Genomic DNA, 24,284 nt, shown 5'->3' with positions numbered 1-24,284 from the left:
TTCCAGTTCAGCAGAAAATAATTCTGGACAGCCTTCGTGAGCCTCACCTTTCTTTTCAGAGGTCCAAGGCGGGAGGTCTTGGCATCTTGTGCTTTGTAGGTCACCCACAGACCACTGGCTATATGCTGGACAAAGCAGACGGAATCTCCATATTTGATTTCTGGAACTCCCATGCCTTCTATATCCCGCTTGTGACTAGAATCCAATTTCTCCTTGATTTCCTATTTCACAGAAAATGAAACAAAGGCATGTCTGATTAAATAGAAATGCAATATATGAAACACACCACCTATGCAGAATTTGTCAGCCAGGGAACCCATTACCAAGATCATCATGATGTGCCTGTCCAAGCCAGGATTTGGGAAAGGCTTGCTTCCCTTAGCTGCTGTTAACTGTAAAGTCAACGGATTCCAAGTTTCAGCCACTTTAGTAATTACTTAAATCCATGGGGAAAGGAGGCAGCTGGTAGGGTCTCTCTTTGGTTTTGATTTTATAGAATTCTCCACTATATTTTCTACTTTTCTTATCCTGACTTAGACACCTTAATAGTAATCAACACTTTACAGGCCAATTAACTTATTTTCAGCAAGTTGAATACTGTGTAGTTTCAATAGTCACCTGACATAAATTCCCAAAGTCAGGGCTTTAAATGTATCTGTTAACAACATATAAAAGTCTTTTCTTTTTAAAAAAAATTTTTTTTAACGTTTATTTATTTTGAGACAGAGAGAGACAGAGCATGAACGGGGGAGGGTCAGAGAGAGGGAGACACAGAATCTGAAACAGGCTCCAGGCTCTGAGCTGTCAGCACAGAGCCCAACGTGGGGCTCGAACTCACGGACCACGAGATCATGACCTGAGCCGAAGTCGGCTGTTTAACCGGCTGAGCCACCCAGCTGCCCCTATAAAAGTCTTTTCTAAAGATCAGCAGAGAAAGCAGATTCATGGAGTAGGTAGTGGCTACTATGCTGTCCTTGTAATGCTGTCATCAGTATTATCCGTCTCTTATGGCCTCCTCAGTAGTGTGTTGCCATCAATGGGTTTCATTCTTCAATTACCTCTGTTTCACTACAGCCTTTTCTCCAGTATGGAAAAAGGAGTTGCTGCACATCAGTTATCTGTCTGGTGACAAGCTGAGGTGCCTGTCAAAGATGGAGTCAGGAAGCAGACCTGGGGTGCATGGTAACTCAGTCCCCTCCTCATTAATCAAGGCCTCTTGATGGTTCTACCCGACTTCTATTTCTCCTCTACATCTTGCGTTAAATTGCTCATTTGTAAAAGCCATTAGCTAGAGAGCATTTTGAATTTTTTTACAAAATAAAAAATGCAGCATGCCGTTCCCTCTGCTTGTGACAATTTTACTCTTTCTTAACGAAGGGACAAATAGCACACAAGTACAGAGCTCTTACCAAGTGCAAGGCAGTGTTCTAAGTTCTTTACATGTATGAATTCTTGCCAACAGCTTTGGATGGAGCTACAAATACTATCCCAGTTTTTCAGAGGAAAAAACGAAGATACAGAGAGATGAATAATTTTCCCAAGGTCACTCAAGAACTAGTCAAAGAGCCAAGATTTTTTTTAATGTTTTATTTATTTTTAAGAGACAGAGAGAGACAGAGCATGAGCAGCGGAAGAGCAGAGAGAGAGGGAGACACAGAATCCGAAACAGGCTCCAGGCTCTGAGCCTTCAGCACACAGCCCGACGTGGAGCCTGAACTAATGAACTGCGAGACCATGACCTGAACCAAAGTCAGATGCTTAACCAACTGAGCCACTCAGGTACCCTGAAAAGAGCCAAGATTTAACCCATGAGGTTCAGTTCCAGAGGCTCCGTTCTTCCCCACTGTTCTAAACTCCTACTCATCCTTCAACACCCTGTACAGATGCCACCTTCTCTGTGAGGGTCAAGTAGTTTCTCCTGCTGTATTTCCCCCAGCACAGTCTCATTCCTTTACTGAGCACTTAAGCCCATCACAGTGTAAATATGCTTGTTTATATGACACTTTATTTTTGCCAGGCTACAAAACAATCAAGGGCATGGCCAGATTTCAATTACTTTTGGATTCCCAATACAGAGAATCCAGCACCCATCAATTAATTAATATATATTAAAGAAATATATACATATACACATACACACATACGTATATATATTGCCAAGTCATGTTTCGTTCAAATATATTTTTTCATTTTGGTCTGATTTCTCTTCCTTCAAACCTTCCTAACAGCAAAATTAATTATTTTGTATACCTTTACAGGATCATCTTGAGCAGTGTTAATACTTTACAAGGAAACTCTTATTTTAAAGGTACGTTGAAACTCTGGCTGGATTTTTAAATATGACATTTCTCAAAATGAATATTTCTAAAGGAACTTATCTCTGATTTTATAACAAAAGACAATAGGAAAACAGAATCTGATATATTAAGACTTCTTTATGGGCAGGGGGTCAAGAATTCATTTATTTTACAAAACAATGGATACTTGATTTTCATTCCAGAAATATTCCTAATTCTGATGCAAAGTTCTCCTCTCTAGTCTGTTCCCTAAAGCATAGATAATTCGGCAAAATAAAATAATATACACTACAACTGTTAAATATGAGTAATTATGCTGACTGCCAAGAGCTCACAGTTAAAATAGTGCATGTTCCCAAACTATCAATGACTATGGTCACTTCATTCATTTTCTCACTTTTTGTTTATTTAAATATGACTTTGCAAAAGAAGAACAATACTGGGATCTATTTTTTCTAGAGCCTGAAATCAATGCATCATAACTATTTATAGAATAGGGTATCTCTCTGCATCTTTGGTTTTACAAAACAGCATCTACTTCCAGAGTTCTATGGTAGTCACTGTAGTGGCCACTGCTAAATTAGAAGAAAAACAGGAGAAACGACAAGAAAAACTAAGACATGGAGACAAGCCAACAATAAAGAAAACCTAGGGGCACCTGGGTGGCTCAGCTGGTTGAGGGTCCGACTTCAGCTCAGGTCATGATCTCATGGTTTGTGAGTTCGAGCCCTGCGTCGGGCTCTGTGCTGACAGCTCAGAGCCTGGAGCCTGCTTCTGAATCTGTCTCCTTCTCTCTCTGCCCCTCTGTACTTGTGCTCTGTCTCTCTGTCTCTCAAAAATAAATAAATGTAAAAGCCAACCTAAGCCAAACATAAATGCCACCGAGGATATAATAAAGAAAGGAGAGTGATCCATGATAGAGATGCCTGAGTCAGCTGAGAGCAGGTTCGCGTGATCTTCTGATGTGAGCATGCGCAAATGCTCCCCCTCTGTTTTCACTGGAATATGGCCCCATATGCACTTAATCTACTGCTGCAAATGGACTCTTCCTAAATGACAGGGCTAATCCAATTACTCCTTTGCATTAATTCCCTAATTCCTATAAGATACAATTTTCATTTCTAAAGTTCATATATACCATATACTTTAATCAAATTGGACTATGTTCATTTGATACATTAAGATTCCTTCCCCTGGGTCTTTACAGACATTACACTTTCTGCTTGGCAACCCCATTTCATCTCTGCATCTTTACATCTCATCCATCAAGCCTTTCCCAGATCCACCTTTGCATTTTCTCTGACCTCATGGCACTTTTTCTCCCCTGTCAAGGCTCTTTACAATATTCTGTGAATCCTTTGCTGGCATGCTTCCTGTCCCCTACCAGACTGAAAACTCTCCAAGGGCAAGACTTGGATTTGCTTGTCTTTGTATTCCATACTATGCTGTGCTTAAAATAGGTTGCAAATAATTTCCTTTTGTTTTATTGGTCTGTGGACATCAATTTGCTGATCTCCATCAACCTTCCCGGTGTTAGATGATGAGCTGATTCTAAGAAGGAATAGGTTACTTGGCTTAAGAGGTGTTGATGGATCATCATCTTCTCCTGTCTCCACTGAGAACTTCTTAATGAAATGGCCATGACCACGTCACAAGTGTTGAATAAATACCTGGTTTAAATGACTAAGTTGCTGCTCTCCAGAATGATTTAAGATTGCTAGAAGGACAAGGAAGGGAATTGCAACTAGGGTTTGTCTAGCACCTACTTAGAGCAAAGTATTTTGCTAAGTACCCTACAATGGCAATGCCATCATGTGAATTTACCAAGGATCTACACAGTGATACGTATTATCCATGACACTTTAAAAACATTTTCTCTAAACCTTTCAGCAGTCCTTTGGTTTTCCTTTTTCCTACTCTATAGATGATAAAACTGAAGCTTACAGAATTTGAGCAATTTGGTCAAAGTCCTATAGCTAGTAAGTAATAGAAAAGAATCTAAAATCAAGTATAATTCCAAAGCCGATTTCTCATTTGCACATAAGTTTTTGAATGGTTACCATTAGCACAGCTAAGTATTAATTGTATTACTGTTTCAGTTGTTTAAAGGTAATTATAATGAAAAGGTTGAAAGGTTGAAAATATATGCATTTATTTTGTGAAAAAGTGGCTCTGGGCTCATATACAACTTAGAAGTCATACATACAAACCAATAATGATAGCAAGAGGATATGGTCTATAGTGAAGGTGCAGTTGGAGTTTTGGAGAGAGAACAATCCATTCTGCCTGAGAGTTAGGGATGAATTTATGTAAGAATGACACTTGAGGTGAGCTTGGCTAGGAGTGAGAAGCAAGAAAGAAAATAAGGGGACTGAATTCTAATAAGATGGGTGTAGTGTGGCAAGGAGTGTGGCTGAAGTTCAGGAAGGGACTTGAACAACAAGGACTCTGAACGTTGTTATCATAGGTACATGTTTCTCAAACTCACAAAATTAACAGACTTTCTCTAGGAAAAGAGGACTTTGGACAAGCTCTAATTCTTACACCAGGAGTCAAAGGGAACATTAGTGCTTGCATAATATGGACTGTTAAGAGTCTTACAGTAAAAAGCAAACAACAGAAAAATCTGTTGAGCTCTGCGTAATGCAGCCAAACTGCTTTTCAAAAAAAATTCATAAAATTATTGTTTGGAACACCTCTTGGGAAAAGTTAGTGTTGGCAATGGAAAGCCACTGAGAATTTTAAGCGGGGGGATAACACAGGGTTGCATCTTAGAATAACTGTTCCAGCAGCAGTGTGAATTATAGATTGAAAAGAAACAAGGCTAGAGACAGGTGATTTTTAACCTATGACATCAGTATTTAGCATATCTGGAACAGAGAAGGTCCTAATTCATGTTTTTTAATTAGAGTGAAATTTGTTATTTGACATAATTAAACTGCCTGTGTCCACAGACAACAAGAAAGTACCTTTCCAACAGACTGTAATCACCCAAAAATGTTTCAGAGGAAAAGCAAATGTGGGAAGAGGAGACCCATCCATGGATACTGGGGTATATCATCAAAAAAGTCCTGGCTAGCCTGGCTCCTTCCTAGGTGTCTCTGGAGAAACTTTGAGAAACAGCCTTTGGGTTCACTTGTCCACAAACAGAGTCCTTTTCTCAATTTCTAATCTAAAATATGAGGTCTTAGAATGGCTTTAAAGAAATCACACACTTTCAGACACTGCTTGGAACCTGGCTGGGTGGGAGGACTTCACTCCCACTTTACAGTGTGCTGGGTGGGGGTGGGGGGCGGACCAGACTCGTCTGCTGCATTAGGGAAGGTGCGTTTCTCCTGGGGGCTCTTCCCTCTGTCTTTCTCCTTTAATTCCTACACCACCACCAGGAGGTAGGCAATACTACCGCCATTTCGTGGATAAGGAGACACTCCCAGGCCACTTTCCTTGTCTCACTGAATCCGCACAACAACCGTTTGAACCACACTTCCTCACCCCCATTTTCTAGACAAAAGACATTAAGGATGAACAGCAAACGGGAGAGCCAGGATTCACACTCCGGTTTTTCACACCCACTGTCTTCCTTGACTGCTTCTCTACTTGGTCCACTTTGAACAATAAAGACTTGAGAAATCATTGGTTTAAATTTTAAAAATACACGTGTAGTTTATTTGAAATGAAATACAACTGTTGTCTCTAGATATTTGAATCTTAAGGTAGATGTTTTCTCCTAGCCCTTTTCTCTCTTTCCCCTACTGATAACTCAGTGAGGAAGCAGAGCAAGCAAAGGGGCTGGAATAAACAGAGTCAATGTTTTCCTAAGGGATGTGCCATGAGCCCAGCTGCCATCTTGATTCACGCCACCAAGGTTAAAGGGCACATGAGGCTAGTCTACAGAGATGCTTTCCATACACATCAGAGAGAACAGTGTACAGTTTTTAAAAGACAGGGATTTTTTAGAGCCTGGGTGACTCAGTCGGTTAAGCATCCGACTTTGGCTCAGGTCATAATCTCCCGGTTCGTGGGCTCTGTGCTGACAGCTCAGAGCCTGGAGCCTGCTTTGGATTCTGTGTTTCCCTCTCTCTCTGCCCCTCCCCTGCTTGTGCTCTGTTTTTCTCTCTCAAAAATAAACAAACATTAAAAAATTAAAAGAAAAATAAAAGACAGGAAAGTTTGGCCAAGAACACAGTGCTTAGTAGATATTTGATCATTGCTGACTAAATCGAATTTAGTGTTTAATACACTGAGGAAAAATTTCCTCCAATCGGGAACAATTGTAGTTTTGTTTCCTTATGCAATAAAATAGGCAAACTGAGATTCTATCTCGGCCATTCAAGACTTACAGTACAATCATTAAAAATAACTCTAAAATAAATGGCTACATGTGATAAGGCTTGCTTTAACATTACTAATTCCTTCTTCCCCATGAGGAATAAAGTGTTGTAAACTGATGTGCAGACATGACAGCTAAATAGACAGTATTGCTATGCCAGAGAAAATATTAAATCACATTATCTGACAATCCTCGGGGAATGGCTTTGCAATGTCAAGACAATGGGGAAATGATGTGAAATCAAGTTCACAGAAATTTGACTTAGATGTTCCAAATAATGAATCTGTCTGCTTGAATGTTTATAGGGAGAGTATTCTGATCCAAAATGATTACACAGTGATGGCAGGATAATTCTATGAAGATGAGGAGGGTTAAAATGAAATGGATTTTAGCCTATCTTAGCGTGTGACCACATTCATGTATGCCTTCAGGAAGCCATCTCCACACTTACCACATGCTACACACTGTGTCAGGTGCTGGGGTGCAAAAAGGGGGGCATATGTGGTCCCTGTCATCTAGGGGCTCCCGGTCCAGGCACTGATGGCTGTTACAGAAGCATGAACAGGGCCCTACTGGAGGATAACAGAAGAGCCCTCCTTCTGTAAAAGGCATCCGACACTGGTCTGGAAGCGTGAGGAGTTCATGAGCGGGGGTGTGTAGGAGGGGTAGAAGGCATTCTAGGTCCAGGTTTAGCAGTGAGAAAAAGTAACATGTTCAAGGACTGGTAAATATTTAGCATGCCAGCGCTCAAGGCAACTGTGAGCCAAGTGATGCAGATAAGATGGAAGGGCAGGCAGGGATTGGATCTTAACCCTTTATGACAGACCTCAAATGAGGGGCAACCAGAGTAAGACTGTGTCGAAGACCACACAGAGAGCAGACGGGAGTCAAGGCCAGATCTCGGTGACCTGGAAGCCATTCTCCATCTTACACCACTTCCACATTAAAGAAGTAAGTTGTTGGGGCACCTGGGTGGCTCAGTTGGTTAAGCGTCCGACTTCGGTTCGGGTCATGATCTCATGGTCCGCGGGTTCAAGCCCCGTGTCGGGCTCTGTGCTGACAGCTCAGAGCCTGGAGCCTGTTTCAGATTCTGTGTCTCCCTCTTTCTCTGACCCTCCCCTGTTCATGCTCTCTGTCTCAAAAATAAATAAATGTTAAAAAAAAAATGTTAAAAAAAAAAAAAGTAAGTTGTGATGCTGCAGTTCAGGGGCAACAACACATCCCTGACCTCCAGGTTGATTTGGATCACGCTGCTGAAGGAGAGGGAGAGAAACTGACCAAGATCACATGCTGCTCATTATTCTCCATGCCTCAAAGAGCTTGCTCGAAGGCCTCGGTTTGATTTCATCTGAGCCAATGACTGCAGCAGGTGTTAGTTTTGAGCACCTTCCACGAAGGCTCAGTCACACCCCTGTCCTATCCACGTGTACAAGATTCACAGGGTACCTGCCACTTCCTCCTAAGGGCAGCCTGCTAAGGATTTTAACATGCACCTGCAGCTGTTCCATGGTCCCCAATTTAGGAGTCATAGCTGTCACAGGCTAATGAAGCCAGACAGGAACACTGGGTGGGAAGCCCATCAGTGCCAAATGACTCACAGCTCAGCTAACCCAGTGCTTCCCTGAACACATGAGCCCAGAGTGTCCTTCCTGGGAATCTTTTTCTGTTTCCTAGATTCTCCAACATACAGAGGGGATCAGATGATTACCCTCTTAATCCTATTCACAAAGGCACAAAGGACACAGAATCTCCACCTCTCAGCCTTCCCACTTAGTTCCCCCAACCCCTATGCCACCACCCAGATCCTGAAATGGTATCTGAGACTACTGTCTGCCATCTGCTCCATCACACAGCACCTATGGCAGGAAAGAGCTGGCAAGATGGCTCAATGGCTCTCACACCATTCAGAAACAGAGCCAAAAGTCTCTTTCTGTGGGGAGCCTCACTACTCCCCAGTGAGGGCAAGCACACTGGAGCGTGCATTTAAGGGAGAAGAGCCTGCACCAAGCAAGGTAAAACCACGTTTACTAGGGAAGAATTGAGCCTCCAGAGCAATCAAGGCATTTCTAGTGTTCTTCTCCCAAGAGTTCTTTACATTGTGTATGGCAGAGCCATGCGTGCTCCATACATTCCTGCTTATGGTGTAGCTTCACATTCTAAGATGCCAGATGCTCTACCCACACAATGTCCTCAGGAAGCCCTGATCTCCTGGAGGAGCACAGCTGTATCTTGGCCTGCCATGGAGCCTAGGTCATTTTAATTTCAGCTCCTTCCACGTTAAAGTGAACATAGCTGGGCCGAATACTGCTGCACTGGGAGTTATTTAAAACCTTTAACATAGTGACTCCACCGAAATGTAACAACGTTGCCAAGTGCATAGGACAATGTGACTCATGGGTGACTTTTACATCCAGCTCTGCTAGGCCGGCTGTCCCCATGGTACCTCGATGACTTTCAGCCATAAGCTGCTTGCCTCCATGTGCAGAGAAATGGAGGGACTTGGGGAGATAAGAAATGGGCCTTTTGAGGATAAATGTGCTCACAGGCCAGAAGGGGTGCCAAGTGGAAGGAGTGTTATGAGGAGTCTCTACGGTGCTCTGAGTTTTTCTGGCTCTCCCCAGAGACCATGGAAAGCACCAAGCCATCCTACACAAGGCTGAGCCAAGAAAGGAATGGAATGCAAGAGTCCCCTTGGAACAGGATTCTGCCAGCTGCCTGGAAGGCCACCTGAATGTCTGCTATAGTAAGAAAAGCCCCTTCTGAAACAGTAAAGACCTCAGTGTCACGGATCAATCCAGCTCAGCCTATCTAGAATGGGCTGAGGGGATCACGGTAGAGCACTCAAGGAGAGAAAAAGCCAAGCTGGCATTCTTAGAAAGGCATTTACTTGGTCATCCGCTATAATGAATCATTTTTCCCCCAGATTTTTTTTTTAACTTCCCACATCTGCTGTTGCCCCCCTACACCCCATGTCCAAGTTGTGTCTTAGGGAAGAATATGATCTTACTTGTCTCTGTTCTTCAGACTTTTTTTGTTGCTTTGTTTCATTGAGTTTTTAGCAAGTTACACCGCCATAAACAACTTCCTGGAGCCCAAAATGTTTTGCTACATAGATATATGTTTATATTTAAAATCTTTCTTTTGCTGGCAACCCTAAAAAACTTAAATAAAGGTAACATAAAGGAGATATGGTCAGAGAACCAGAATGAAGTCAAGGAGCCAACACAACATTTAAGGAGAAGCAGATAGAAGGTGATATCTGAGAAAAATTTAGGGTAAGAAGTTTATATATTTTAATGTTTGAAATAAAGGTGTGGAAATAGCCTAACTCTGATATATGGCCATTTGGGGAGAAAAACCTATATGCCAAAGAGATTCTCTGCCTATAAAGACTCTGGGACCATAAAAAAGAAGGAAAAAACGAGTCTGAGTCCCCTGCTTCAAAGAAGGGCAATGGTGGAAGACTGTCTTCCTTTGATTCATTGAGAAGTTGAGCTGCCCATGGAAAATTCATCTGTCAGCTTCACACCGAGTCCTACGTGAACAGAATCATCAACCACCCCTTCCTGGAATCGTGGTGGGAACACAAATCAAGATCTATTTCTGGAAAAGAGCAAAGAACAAAACTAGAGATGAAACCCCCAAAAGAGATGTCGAACTGTCTCATTAGGAGGTGTAGGCTCCCTGATAACTAGGCATGCATCTGTGCACAGCCTTTCTGATGCTTGCGCGATCTTTCCAGAATAATCATAAAGTGACAGAGCATCCAACTCTCTGTCAGAAGTTAGCTCAGCATGCAATTCTGACCATCCAACTAGATCCAGCTCTGAGTTATGCAGAGTTAAAACCTAGCTAGATGTTAAGGATAGAAAGAAGTCTTTAAAAAAACAGATGCCTATATACACATCAGAAGGCAAAGCTACATGTTGCAGTTAACCTAACTACCAGAGGGTCTGCTTTTAATGGAGGTTGGGGATGGACGGGTGAGAGCAGAGAGAAGAGACAACCTAGGAAAAAGATGAAGAAGGTACTGGTGACTTTGTATAATACAAATAACTGCAAGAAGAGGTCATGTTCAGAATTATGTCTTGTCTGCATCTTTCTGAAAGAGATTGCCGCCTTGCTTTCAACAAATATAGCATTAAAACTCATGCTTCCATGTTCTTATTGCCTTATAGGACTGAAGCATATGTTTCCAAGTATTATTAAAAACAACTTAGAATATATTAAGCAACATTTCTCATTAGCCTGTGAGCAATAGTGCCCATCCCTGTGATCCTTCCCCTATACACTCAATTCAAAAGATGGAAGAAGAAAGTGTTTATCAGAAGGCTGAATTTCTTGTTCCAGCCCATTTTCTTTTCAGCCATAGTGCTTTCTGGAAGTTTCAGAGCTTTCACTCTTAAATGAGGTCAAAGTCGACTTCATCACACCTTACCTTGGAAGCCCGGAAAGAGAAGGCTGTGGACTTGGTGTCTGACTTTGCCCGGTCCTGCAGTATAAGGCCTTGGTCCTCTGTCAAGGCCAGGTAGTGGCCTGTGGTGAGATGCCGGAGGCGGAAAGCCTGGCCCCATCTGATGTTACTGCCACTCCAACTGGGCAGATGAAACAGACAAGAAACTGCATTTACACAAAACTGTCTATTTTAATATTTCTCCTGTGCTTTCTTCCACATGCTAGCAGACTTTTAAACCCTCTTCCTTAAAGGACAAAGCACTTGTCTCCTGGCTTGCTTTAGGATTTCAGGTCTGCTGACAACTCAGCATGGTACTTCTCTTGTGGCCTCTCTTAACATCAATGAGGAGGCATCCTTGTGCACTGTTGGTGGGAATGCAAACTGGTACAACCACTGTGGAAAACAGTATGGAGTTTCCTCAGAAAATTAAAAGTAGAACTACCCAATGATCCAGTATCACACTACTGGGTACTTACCCAAAGAACACAAAAATACTAATTCAAAAAGATACATGCACCCCTATGTTTATTGCAGAATTATTTACAACAGCCAAGACATGAAAGCAATGCAAGTATCCATCCACAGATGAGTAAGTATGTGTACTTATAATCATACATATATACACACACCATACCTTTTTAATAACACACACACACACCCACACACACACACACACACACACAAAATGGAGTATTATTTAGCTATATAAAATGAGGTCTTGCCATATTCAACAACATGGATGGATCCAGAGGGTGTAATGCTAACTGAAATAAGTCAAAGACAAATACCTTATGATTTCACTCATATGTGACATTGAAGAAACAAATGAACAACAACAAAGAGACAAAAATAGACTCTCAAATCCAGAACAAACTGGTAGTTCCTAGAGAGGAGGTGGGTGTGGGTATGGGTAAAATAGATCAAGGGGTTTAAGCATACACTTATCTTAATGAGCATCCAGTAACGTATAAAATTGTTGAATCATATTGTACATCTGAAGCTAATATAACATTGTATGGTAATTATACTTCAATAAAAATAAGGGAAAAAAAGGAAAAAAAAAAGAACACCAACAATTATGATGATCTTGGGACAAGACAACAATTTAATGCAACTGGAAGTCTGAGGCTTCCAATTTTTCCTTCACTCCTCTGAAGTTTCTTGATATATAAAACAAATGAAAAGAATACCTTATAAGGAAAGCTCATTTCTGGGAAAACAAAGTCATCTCTGATGTGCTATCTCAACTCAAACATTCTATTACCACAAAGAATCCCATCTTTAAGAGAAATAGTAAAAATATTTGTGCAGTTTACACTTGCCAGGGAGAGGCAGAGAATAAAGAAGCATGTGTGTGTGTGTGTGTGTGTGTGTGTGTGTGTGTGTGTGTGTTTGTGTTAGAAGGGGATACATTTTGTGGAAAAAAATAAAGCAAAGTTAGATGATTAAGGTAAGAGAGACCTCACGTTTGAGTGGAAACCTTTCGATGGACCTACATCAAAATGTTGGCATTCAACAAAAGTCACCGTAAGTATTTGGGGAGCACTTATCTACTGAACAACTGAGCTCATTATCTTTTAAGTTAGAATAAAATCTCATGGTTAGACCTCTGGGGAAATAAACAACCTTAACTGAAACTATATATACATACCTATTTTGACATTTTAAAGAAGTCCATTAAGCAAGAACCAAGGCTTAATATCCCGAGAATGTGAGTATGTTATTGCAAGCTTTTTAACAGGGCTGGGAGAGAATACAAATGCCCTGAGCCAGCTAACAAGTGGGTGATCCTTAGAACCAGTATTCTTTAAACCAGAAAATTCCAAAGAGTTGATCTCAGTCAAAAATTTAAATGTATCTGTGTGCATAAATTCTAATATTTTCTTCTGATTTCTACAGATTAGCTTGAAGACCACCTTGGAGGCATATACCCTCACAAGAGAGACTTTCACAATGAACATATATTCAGGGAGAGACTGAGCAGGGAGCCAGTGGGAAAGGCTGACAAGGAAAACCAAACACCTTTCCCTCCTCTGTTATCCCAAGCAGTTCATCTCTAGCCTGACTTGCAATCCCTCTCAGCAAAATAACAGCCCAGAGATTACTGGATGCTGCTTTGTACTTTGATGTTTGGAGACCACATGTTTTTACTCAGGCACACAACACAGCTCAAGTCTCAGCCTCCTGTTCTTTCCACCCCAGGTACAAAATTGTTTCTGACAAGTCCGGTAAATACAGTTTTCCTCACAGCTACATTTGCAGTGATGCTTTAGTCTTCTCTACCTCCTGCCATCACAACCACTAGGTTCTGTCATTTAAAGCTAATGTTCCACTGGAGCCAACCATACTACTGAGAAGAGAAACACTAGCTGGGTTTCAGAGAATCTGTTCAAGAAAGCAAATGGGAGAAATACTTTGATGACTTTCAGCAGACATATCCAAGCTCACGTTTTATAAGCCAGTCACTGCAAGGGCAGTAAGACCTGGGGGCTGGGTTCAGGGCAGCAGAGTCCTCTGGCTTCAGAGTGTGTGTGTGTGTGTGTGTGTGTGTGTGTGTGTGTGTGTGTGTTACTGTTGTTTGAAAACAAACTCAGGAAAATTTCAAAACTTAGCTCTGGGCCAAGGAACTTTTGAGAGTTTGCCAGGTGATGTGGAACAAATGAAATATTTAAGAAAATGGAAAGTAGAGGAAAAGAAAATAATCACAAAAAGAGCACCACCCAAGCCCTCCATTACCTTATCCGAAGGGGTTCCACTCTCCACAGAGATCTGGCTCGTGTCCCAGCTCCCCCAGCTTCATAGAATATCCTCCTGTGAGCAGAGTTGGAGATTAGCTCCTCTGAGCTTGACACTGATCAGCACCAGGGAGGGGACAGCTCCCGGCAGAGATTGTTCAAACCCTGCCGCTTTTCTAAGCCCTCGTAGAGTCAGCAAAACTAAAAGCTGAGTCAAAGAGAAGAATAATTTCCCAGTCTTAACCTCTGAGGAGGGAAAAAAGGTGCTATGGGGGAGGGAACTGCTCACCACAACAGATAATGGACACTCATGGACCGTCAGGGGTATGATGAAAAGGACCATCTCCATTTGCACAGTCAAAATAGCCTAATCACTCACATACCATCAGAGCAGATACCAAATGCTCCAATTCTTTTAGGTTAAGCTCTTTGATGTAGTTTTCCATCTCTTAAAAAATGTATTTGTACTTTTAAAACATATATACAGTACAGTATGAATTCACTTCCATTATTCTAGGAAGTCCAGAACAAAGCTTTATGCTCAATTGCTATAGTGTCCATAATTTTATCACTGTGCTCTTGTCTCCTTTTCTCTATTAAAGATAATCTTTTGATGTATTTTTAAATAAAGTTGTTTATTTTGGAGTAATTTTAGGTTTACAAAAGTTGCAAAGATAGTAGAAAGAGGTATATAGTCTCACTGTCTCCTAATGTTATCTATACTACACATAAATGTACATGTTACATTTGTAAAAACTAACAAACCAACATTGCTATGTCATCGCTAGCTAATCAAGGCTTGCCTTGGATTTCAGCAGTTTTTCCATTAATATTTATTTTCCCGTTCCAGGATCCAATCCAGGAATACCACAATGCATTTAGCTGTCCTGTCTCCCTTCTTTCCTCTGGCCTGTTCTTAGTCCCTCCTTATTTTCCATGACTTTGACAATTTTGAGGAGTAGTAGTCAGGTATTCTGTAAAATGTCCCTTGATTTGGGTTTGCTTGCTATTTATCTGATGATCAGTAAACTCTATTTTTCAAGCCATACAATAGGGACCGACCTACCCATGTAAGTTAACTATCCTTGTTGAAGAGTATGTCTCATGAATAGTGGTCCCAGATTACCTGGTATACTGAATCCAGGCTCTTTTTGAGAATCTTGTGACCTTAGATCAAGACTGGTCATTTAATTGCATTTAACTGCACTAATTTAAAATCCCACCTCCATAACAGAAGGTTTCTCTATACTACAACTGAATCACTCAAGCTCCCCGAGGACCTTGATCTAGATTTTGAGACAACAGGTAATCAGTAGAGATGAGGAGAAAATGGGCAATTATTATTTTTTATCTGAATAAGTAAGATCATTATGAGTTGGTTGAAAATAGAGGCTTGGGAGTTGGGCAGACCTCCGTCTGACTCTCTTAGGTGTGTGACCTTGTCAAGTCCCTTCACAGCTCTGTACGGAGCTTTGTTATCTATAAAATGAGCCTGATTCAGGACTTTAGTCACAGAAAGGTTGTGAAAAGGTAATGTGTTTTTTAAAGTAAAGGACATGCACAAAAATATTCATAGATGAATTTACCCAAAATTAAAAAAAAATTATTTACTTTTGAGAGAGACATAGAGCATGAGTGGGGGAGGGGAAGAGAGAGAGAGAGAGAGAGAGAGAGAGACAGAGAGAGAGAGAGAGAGAGAGAGAGACAGAGACAGAGACAGAGAATCTGAAGCAGGCTCCAGGCTCTGAGCTGTCAGCACAGAGCCCAACATGGGGCTTGAACTCACGAACCGTGAGATCATGACCTAAGCTGAAGTTGTACACTTAACCGACTGAGCCACCCAGGCGGCCCCATCCAAATTTTGTTTAAATATAGATGTTTATATGGGTGCCTGGGTGGCTCAGTCGGTTAAGCATCCAAATCTTGATTTCGGTTCAGGTCATGATCTCACGATTTGTGAGTTCGAACCCCACCTCGGGCTCTGCACTTTCAGTGCAGAGCCTGCTTGGAATTCTCTTTTTCCCTCTCTCTCCATTCCTCCCTCACTTGTGTACTCTCTCTTCAAATAAACTTTAAAATTTTTTTTTTAAATACAGATATATATGTCAAATATAGAATAACACATTACATGGCACAGAAACACTGAAATGTTATGTTAATAGTGGTTGCCTCTGGGTGGTGGGATTATAGAACACATTCTAAACCTTGTCCAAATGTATATGGAATCAGGAAACACACAGTAAATATTAAGAAAGAAATCCTGTGTGACTTGAGAGCTCTAACTGCCCAGGTGTCTCTGTGCCAAGCCTAGAATGGTAATGGCATTGCGCTGACCTCCTACTCACCCACACTTGCTGAGGTTTTCATTTATGTGTCTCCCCACTCAGGACTGGAAGTGTCTCTCAGGTGAAGAGGGTAGGAGCAGCTCACCCCAGGTCACAGAGTTACAGAATTCTCTCCCTCTGACATCTGAAGAATTCTGGAAGGTTAGTCCCTCCCACCTGGGAAACTTGAGGGCAGCCTGCTCCATTTAATCTTGTACGGTTACAGAGGTTGAAACAACCTGTTCTTGTTCTATAAGACAATTACCCAAGGAGAAGTGTAGAGTGGGTGGTGAGCTGAGGCACTTTGAAAGCTTGGCTGACAGCTTAGCCTCAGCTTTAACAGGTTAAGTGACTTACCCCAGGGTGCTTGACAAGCCAGAGGCACAGCCAAAGACCAGATCTCAGAATGCTAGATTGTTACTCTACCCGGCCTGGTGCTTTCAGGCTTTAGAAGGAATAGAAATGATTTCCTCTGGAAAGTCAGCACCCTGACTCTGGAATCACCTGCACGCCCTCATGGCTGCTGGTGTCTTTTAGTGCATTCTTGATTCCCTATTCCTTTGTTGTCTCCCAGATTTCAGTATTCCTGGCCATCCTGGCCAGTTCTGAGGATTTTCCTGACACCACAAGACAATGACGAGGTTGCATCCTCTTTTGATTGAGACTCGCTGACACATAATCTCAGGTTGTAGTATAATGAATAGCTGCTTACTCACCCCTTCATGCTTCCTTATAAAGGAAAGGGATAAGGCTATTTTACCTGTAAAATCCCCCCCCCCTCAAATACATATTAGATCCTGTAGAATCCTCAACCAAGGGAAGGTCACCTTTGTCTTACTTCAATGATGGCATGCATGCCTGCTTCAGGATGCCATTTGGGAAATTCCTCTCCATCTGTTTCACTCTTCCCAGCACCTCCTTTCAAATATTTGTACAGTCTTTCCTTTTCATCAGGCTCTTGTTAAAGTACTCGCCAGGAATGGCCACCAAAAGGTGGGCTTCTCCAAGCAGAGTTTCTGCCCAGGCTGCTACTAATTTGGTTCAAATTTAATGTGTGTGTGTTGGGGATCGGTGAGGGGGGGGGGAGGGTGGGTCAAGGGTCATGCACAAGGTTATCATTTCTTTTTTTCCAAATTCCTGCCCTTTCAAGAAGAACTGGAATAGGAAGAAAGAACGAGTTCAGATGTATTCCATCTTAGAGGTAGCTGACTGCAAAATTCCTAAAATTTCAGGTCTTTACCCACCTGCAAATCTTCCCTTTAGTGCAGAATATTTAAAAGATAGTACCCGGGCTATTGCATCATTTTACCATTTAAAATCAAGAAAAGAAAATCACCATTGCATAGAATCACATGACATTATTTAGGGTAGGGAATCCTTAATTCTAAGGAAATTAGGTCAGCCTAACACCGTATCTCAGAGATAACTGTCAGTTAACTGGACCAATGCCAGGGAGGAAGTCAGTGAATTAATTAGGCACTTGCCACAGGTCTGTACTTCATGCATCCTAGACAGTGTTCTGGGTCACATCTGGTTCCCATGGAGAGATATTCAGAGGACAGAGCAAGTAGGAAGAGATTCAGCACAATAGGGATACATACTGCCAATGCATGGTTTCTAAGACACACATTAACATGTTTGAGCACACTGCTCTGCTCCTGAAGGTCCTTTTATAGCTCATCGGATCAGGAACAAGCACTGGTGGGAGTGTCAGCAGCGTGGCTTCTAAGCTGCCACCTGAAAGCAGCCGGTAAGTGACCTTTGGCAGGAGCCTGAGCTAGAGGATCTCTTAGGTGTGAGGACTTGATCCCATGTGTCAAATGAAGTAAAAGAAATGCAGTTAACAAGGTTCCCACAGGCAATTCACAAAAACATAGAATGTATTACCACTGGGAGATCACCCACTGCTGTCACAAATTCCACCTAATTTGGATCCAATTTTATTTTTTTAATTATTTACCACGTTTCTATAGTTACAGGGGTCAAGCTTTTTGGGCTCTGTTCCTTTGGTGATCAACAGGCTACCAAGGGACACTGCAGAATGAATTTAAGACCTGGATTAGTATCATCTATCTCCTGGTTTTGAATTTTTGAAAAGCATTCGTTGAGGAGTTAAGCAGAGGATCACAGAAAGCATCACCCTCAGAAGTGTCATCTACATGTGCCCCTTGGAACCATCCCTGCTAAATCTAGCTCCTGTTGGATACTGTTATTTGGTTTCTCCAATCCTATTTAGTAATAAGCAAAATGAAATCACCAAACTCCACCTCAATTACTTAGCACCTGAGAGGGGAAAAAGAGAGATGATCTGCCTTTGAAGCACCCGGTGAATGAGTTAAGTGCACAAACTCACTAGAAAGATTAGTGGGTGCTTCAATCTACAATGAATGCTACAAGAAACTCCTCAGAGAAGCACTTAAAGAAAATGAAGGCACTGGGAAGCATTACAGAACTGCTTGCCTAAGAAGCAACAGGTGTGGCCAGGTACTCCTGTTCTTGAGCTCCAGGGCACTGCCATTCCTGTTTTACAATACCACGGCTGGGTATGGTTGATGTCCACTGACCAATGCTTACAGAATTCATCTGTGGATTAGTCTGAGTCACCCGAGACTGAAACACCTAGGAAAAGGATGATGCTATCGGCTTACCTGTGCTGGGCGTCATTCTGGTCTGTAGATGGTATCGTCAAACACTCATCATGACCATGGAAGAGACGTACTACATGCCCACCAAGTAGGTAACCTGTGAGAGAATTATATTCTACTATGAGCTGACGGGAAATTTAATAATGAGAACACCAGGTTTAAAAAGGATAAATTCACACAGCATTGAGTCAGTTATAGAAAACACCAAGAAAGAAGCATTTGGAAAATGGCAGATTCCATGAATTCTGGCCTCAGGAAGGAAAGACAACAAAGTCAAAATTCTTTGTTTTATTTGAGAGACAGAGAGAGAGACACAGACAGACAGACAGACAGACAGACACACACACACACACACAGAGAGAGAGAGAGAGAGAGAGAGAGAGAGAGAGAGAGAGAGAGACACAGAGACTCCCAAATAGGCTCCACACACAGCACAGAACCCCATGTGGGGCTCAATCCCACAACCCTGGCATGATGACCCAAGCCAAAATCAAGTGAGTCAGAGGCTCAACCAACTGAGCCACCCAGGCGCCCCAAGAAAGTCAAAACAATTCTAACATCGAAAGTTAAATAGAATTTCAGAGATGAGCAAGTCCAACATCAAAATGTAGGGTGAAAAGTGTCGATTCACATCATTACAAGGAAAATTATGTTGCTAGTATTAGGAAGGGAAGGATTTTCTAGTTGCTTAGGATGAAAATACATCCAACACAAAATTCCTGGATAAGCTCTTACAATCTTGATGTGTCCATTTTGTGGCAAAATCCCAATCAAATTGCAGCCATGGGGAATAAAGAGGAAGCTGGGAAGGAGATCAGCAAACTGTTACTATCTCTAAAGAAGACATCCAGATGGCCAACAAGCACATGAAAAGATGCTCAACATGGCTCCTCATCAGGGAAATACAAATCAAAACCACACTCAGATATCACCTCATGCCAGTCAGAGTGGCCAAAATGAACAAATCAGGAGACTATAGATGCTGGAGAGGATGTGGAGAAACGGGAACCCTCTTGCACTGTTGGTGGGAATGCAAACTGGTGCAGCCACTCTGGAAAACAGTGTGGAGGTTCCTCAAAAAATTAAAAATAGACCTACCCTATGACCCAGCAGTAGCAGTGCTAGGAATTTACCCAAGGGATACAGGAATACTGATGCATAGGAGCACTGTACCCCAATATTTATACCAGCACTCTCAACAATAGCAAAATTGTGGAAAGAACCTAAATGTCCATCAACTAATGAATGGATAAAGAAATTGTGGTTTATAGACACAATGGAGTACTACGTGGCAATGAGAAAGAATGAAATATGGCCCTTTGTAGCAATGTGGATGGAACTGGAGAGTGTGATGCTAAGTGAAATAAGCCATACAGAGAAAGATACCATATGGTTTCACTCTTATGTGGATCCTGAGAAACTTAACAGAAACCCATGGGGGAGGGGAAGGAAAAAAAAAGGTAAGAGTGGGAGAGAGTCAAAGCATAAGAGACTCTTAAAAACTGAGAACAAACTGAGGGTTGATGGGGGTGGGTGGGAGGGAGGGGAGGGTAGGTGATGGGTATTGAAGAGGGCATTGTTTGGGATGAGCACTGGGTGTTGTATGGAAACCAATTTGACAATAAATTTCATATATTAAAAAATATATATATAAAAAAAGAGCTGTCTTAGGGGAAGCTGGCTTTCAAATGCATTTAACAGACACAGATAAAACCTGGATGCCCATCCCACAGCACCAAGGGGAGGCAAACTGACATTCCAGTATCCCACAGTGGGTGAGCCACTACCGATAAGCACTTAGCTTTCAGCATAAGGAATCTCAATAGCCACAGAGTTCCAGGATGTATGGAAAACAATGAGCTTCAAGTGCATGATGACCCATTAGTCTTCAAATAAATTCTGAGCCTTAATTCAAAAAACATACTAGGAGCAGGACTCTAGTCTGAGGTTTACTTGTACGAAGAAAGCAAAATTTGTAAATTTGTTATCACTTTGGGTAAAAAAAATTCTCTAGGCCAGTCTGATCTCAGGAGACATATGGACTTAATATATGTTCAATGTCTGCATCAGGACTTAAAAAAAAAAAAAATCACACAGCTATATCATACTAGGGACTACCGAAGTGTTCTGGGTGTTGAATTAACAGTAAAAAACAGAAACATGCCAAAGGAGAAAGGGCTGTTTATTAATGTATTTTGTACAGGGACAGTGTGATATTCCATTGTTCACTTTTTTTTAAACCAGGCGAGGCAAGTTCTTCTTAAACTTTCCTTGAATATTCACAAATCCTTCCCCAATTTTCCTCTACCTTACTATACTAAGAGTTTCACTTGTACAACCTCTTTTGCATTAAAATGATTCATGATATACTGTAGGGGAAATCTTAACAGCCAATTTATTTTGAAAAATTAAAATCTTCCATGATCATGCTCTTGATTAACCTCTCGGTCATCTCATGATGGTGAGGCCACACCCCATTTGGATCTATCCTTTGCAGTCCTCAGGCTCCTCCAATCAATATTCTATTCACACAGAAAATCGCCAAGTGCTGGTGCATTATGGCTCTTCCTAGTTGAAATCTATGAGGGCAATATTCAGGAAAGAAGGGTCATGAGGAGGATCACTTATGCTCTCAGGGCTGAAGTGGGCTTCTCACCAGGGGATGCTGAGAGGGCATTTTCTGCAGGGCCACATGACTCAGGTGATGAGCTTTCCAGGCTAAATTACAAGGGCACTCAAAACTTCGATAAGGACCTTTATTATGTGATTTGCAAACACTCCTTAATTAATCTCCACAAGTTGTCTGTTGGGACTGGGAAAGAATTTTATTCCTCCAGTGAAAACGAAAAATATGGAGAAGAGTCAGTCAAGACTCTTCCTTCGAGAAGACTGAACCCCAGTTTCTTGATTTCTTACAGAAAGGCAATAACAACAGACTCAGGGTGGTGAGTTAGTTTCGGTGTAAAAGAAGAGGGCTAAGCATAGTCTGCCTTTTTAAAGCCTTCCACGAGTTGCCGACAGAGTTAAAAATCTGTCATTTCCTGACTATTTGGCTACAACACGATGCCTTCTAAAACTGGCGCATTGCCTTGACACCCTTAGGTTTCCCTCTATTTTCAAACATGTCATCATAGAAGGGCATTCCTAGTTTGAAACTACTGGGCTCAAGATTAAAAATCGGATTAAAGCCACGGTAGGAGTATTTCTTTAAAATTCTGATCTTGCTGTAAGGTGCCAAAATGTAATATGATAACCTACAGGGTCACTGGCATTTGATGATTCTGCTCAGCTGCAATACTACCCATGAATAAGGTAAGGCCAGTATATTAATTCTGTAACTTGAAAGGTGCATTGACTTTGCCAGCTCCAAGAAATAGGATATGTTGAACAAACTTTGAGGATCTTACTTTCAAGGGAAGAATAAAACACTGAGAACATTTTGTTATTGTGAAATGGCCCTGCAAAAACACAAGTAGAAACAAATGACCAAACACACTTTTATTATGGAGAAAGTCCTTCCTACTATCTCTGGAGAGATGGTCACAGTATCACCTTCTTGGCAAATAATCTCTTCCAAGACTGAAGTGGCTGGGGCCTATACACTGATAAGTAGTAACCATAAGTGAAAATGAGAAGTCAGCAGGAGAGGAAAAGTACATATCCAAATCCTGCATGCATAAGTACTAAAACAATGGTGGGCTCTAAAGGATTACAAGATGTTGTCAGGAATGTCCATGTAATCAGAAATCAGGACAGAAAATAATCCACACCCACATCAGAGAAAGACATTCAGGTGGACTAAAATAATGCTAGCTGTGTAGCAAGGCATTAGGTAGGAGCTGGGAAGCAGCAGAAAATGTCAATATATACAGCTCAAGAAAGACTGGAAGGCTGAGGGCTGAATGCATATTAAAAAAAGCACACCTTCTTCGATGCTACTTCCTGAGCACGTGGGATGTACATTCCAGAGTGTTTGCATAAAAGAGGCATCCACTTGTATGTTCCCATTTGATACGGAGAGATGCTGCAGCAGAAACAAAAATGAGACATCCTTTAAATAACCGGCCTGGTCCTGGCAGAAGCAGCTCACCCAAAACCGCAAGGATTGAGTTAAAGAATCTCACTGTCATCAGGCTCTTTCTGCATAGCCTGTGGGAGACCGCTACACCCAATCCAGAAGCATGCTTCAAAGGGAGACACTTCCTTCAGGGAAGAGGAAGTTTTCTGCCACAGAGGAGGCAGAAAAGTGTTGACTTCATCCCCTCAGCTGGATCCCCGATTCAACAGGAAGTCATAAAATGTCTATTCTTGCTGGGAGAAGAGAATTCACAAATGGGAACAATTACTCCAGCATTTGTTCTAGGCAAAGTAAAATCTGCTGGCAAGATGGGTGCTGAGAAGCTTAAAAACTTATCTCTAGACACTTCTCCGATATTCAGACACCCGAGGGAGCCTAACACTCATCCCCAGGTGCAAAATCTCACCGGCATCTTTCAACCACTGTGACATCCCATTTGCCGAAAGCATTTTAAATTCTCCATTCCTCCAACATAAGCTTATTTTCCTAGATCCTGTTCTTTTTGGCTGGTTCACTGGACAAGAACTAAACCACGTGAGAAATTCAGAGTAATAGTAGCTCACGTTGGTTTTCTCAGAAAGTGCCCAGGGCATTTTGGCAGAGTTTGATGCGCCCAGTATCTTACTCTGAAAGGATAACTAACAGTTAAATTCCAGGCCCCATGAGAATGTGACAAGGGAGAGAATCCAACCACCTCTCCAGTACACCACGTAAAAGTTTCTTAACGTACCCATCCTATTGTGGCTCAGTTCGCCTTGGCCATTAGTTCCTAAAGGAAAATATTCTAGAAATGAAAAGATGCCTGGTAGGAAGTACTTACAAGGTATCTTTCAGAGGACACGCTGACGAGGATGAGATCATCACCAATTCGAACTTTCTCTCCCTCGGATCTCTGTTTGGAAGCGGGATGTATGGTCCACCAACAGGCTTCTCCTACATAAATGCTCCTTGAGTTAGTCATTGCTTCATGGAAACCAGTGTCCCTAAGTCAGTCCCTCATTCTCCTTTCTCCTGAGAACAATCCCTCAAGCACACATGTGCACACACATACAAACTCCAGACCTCAATTTCTATTTAGCCCCATACCTGCTCGACAGTCTTATCATTTTCATTTTTTCCAGTGACAGGAAAACAGAGTTTGGGAGAGAGTACTGGAATCCAGAAACTACAGAAGCTTTTGAGTATTTTTAATACATATAGAAAAATGTTTCCATCATAGGTCCTTACAAATCTTTAAGAACTGACTCCATGGGTCTACTACTTACACACTTTTACTTTTTGCCATACTCTCCCTGAAATTCTACTGAAACGTGAGTAATTCTACTTAAAACATCAGAGATTTTCAAAAGGCCTGAATCTACAAAGACTCAGACAACAGGTGAGAAGTTCATAGCAAAGAAGAGAAATGGACAATTTGGC

At 41.7% G+C, this 24,284-nt stretch overlaps 1 protein-coding gene across 1 annotated transcript in view; it reads right to left on the bottom strand.

Moving 5' to 3' along the window:
• The window catches only part of RYR3 (ryanodine receptor 3), a 451,654-nt gene that overhangs the window by 270,548 nt on the left and 156,822 nt on the right, over positions 1-24,284 (bottom strand). The window contains exons 6-11 of the mRNA XM_043554522.1: positions 23,686-23,798; positions 22,712-22,811; positions 18,791-18,884; positions 13,820-13,894; positions 11,066-11,222; positions 48-221 (exon numbers count right to left, since the gene is read on the bottom strand). Coding sequence (XP_043410457.1) covers positions 48-221; positions 11,066-11,222; positions 13,820-13,894; positions 18,791-18,884; positions 22,712-22,811; positions 23,686-23,798 — 713 coding nt within the window. The remainder of the gene's footprint in view (positions 1-47; positions 222-11,065; positions 11,223-13,819; positions 13,895-18,790; positions 18,885-22,711; positions 22,812-23,685; positions 23,799-24,284) is intronic.

Source organism: Prionailurus bengalensis, chromosome B3 (assembly GCF_016509475.1).
Source record: "Prionailurus bengalensis isolate Pbe53 chromosome B3, Fcat_Pben_1.1_paternal_pri, whole genome shotgun sequence".
Classification (NCBI taxonomy): domain Eukaryota; kingdom Metazoa; phylum Chordata; class Mammalia; order Carnivora; family Felidae; genus Prionailurus; species Prionailurus bengalensis.
Note: the sequence above shows the minus strand (reverse complement) of the source record. Positions and strands in the feature narration are given on the sequence as shown.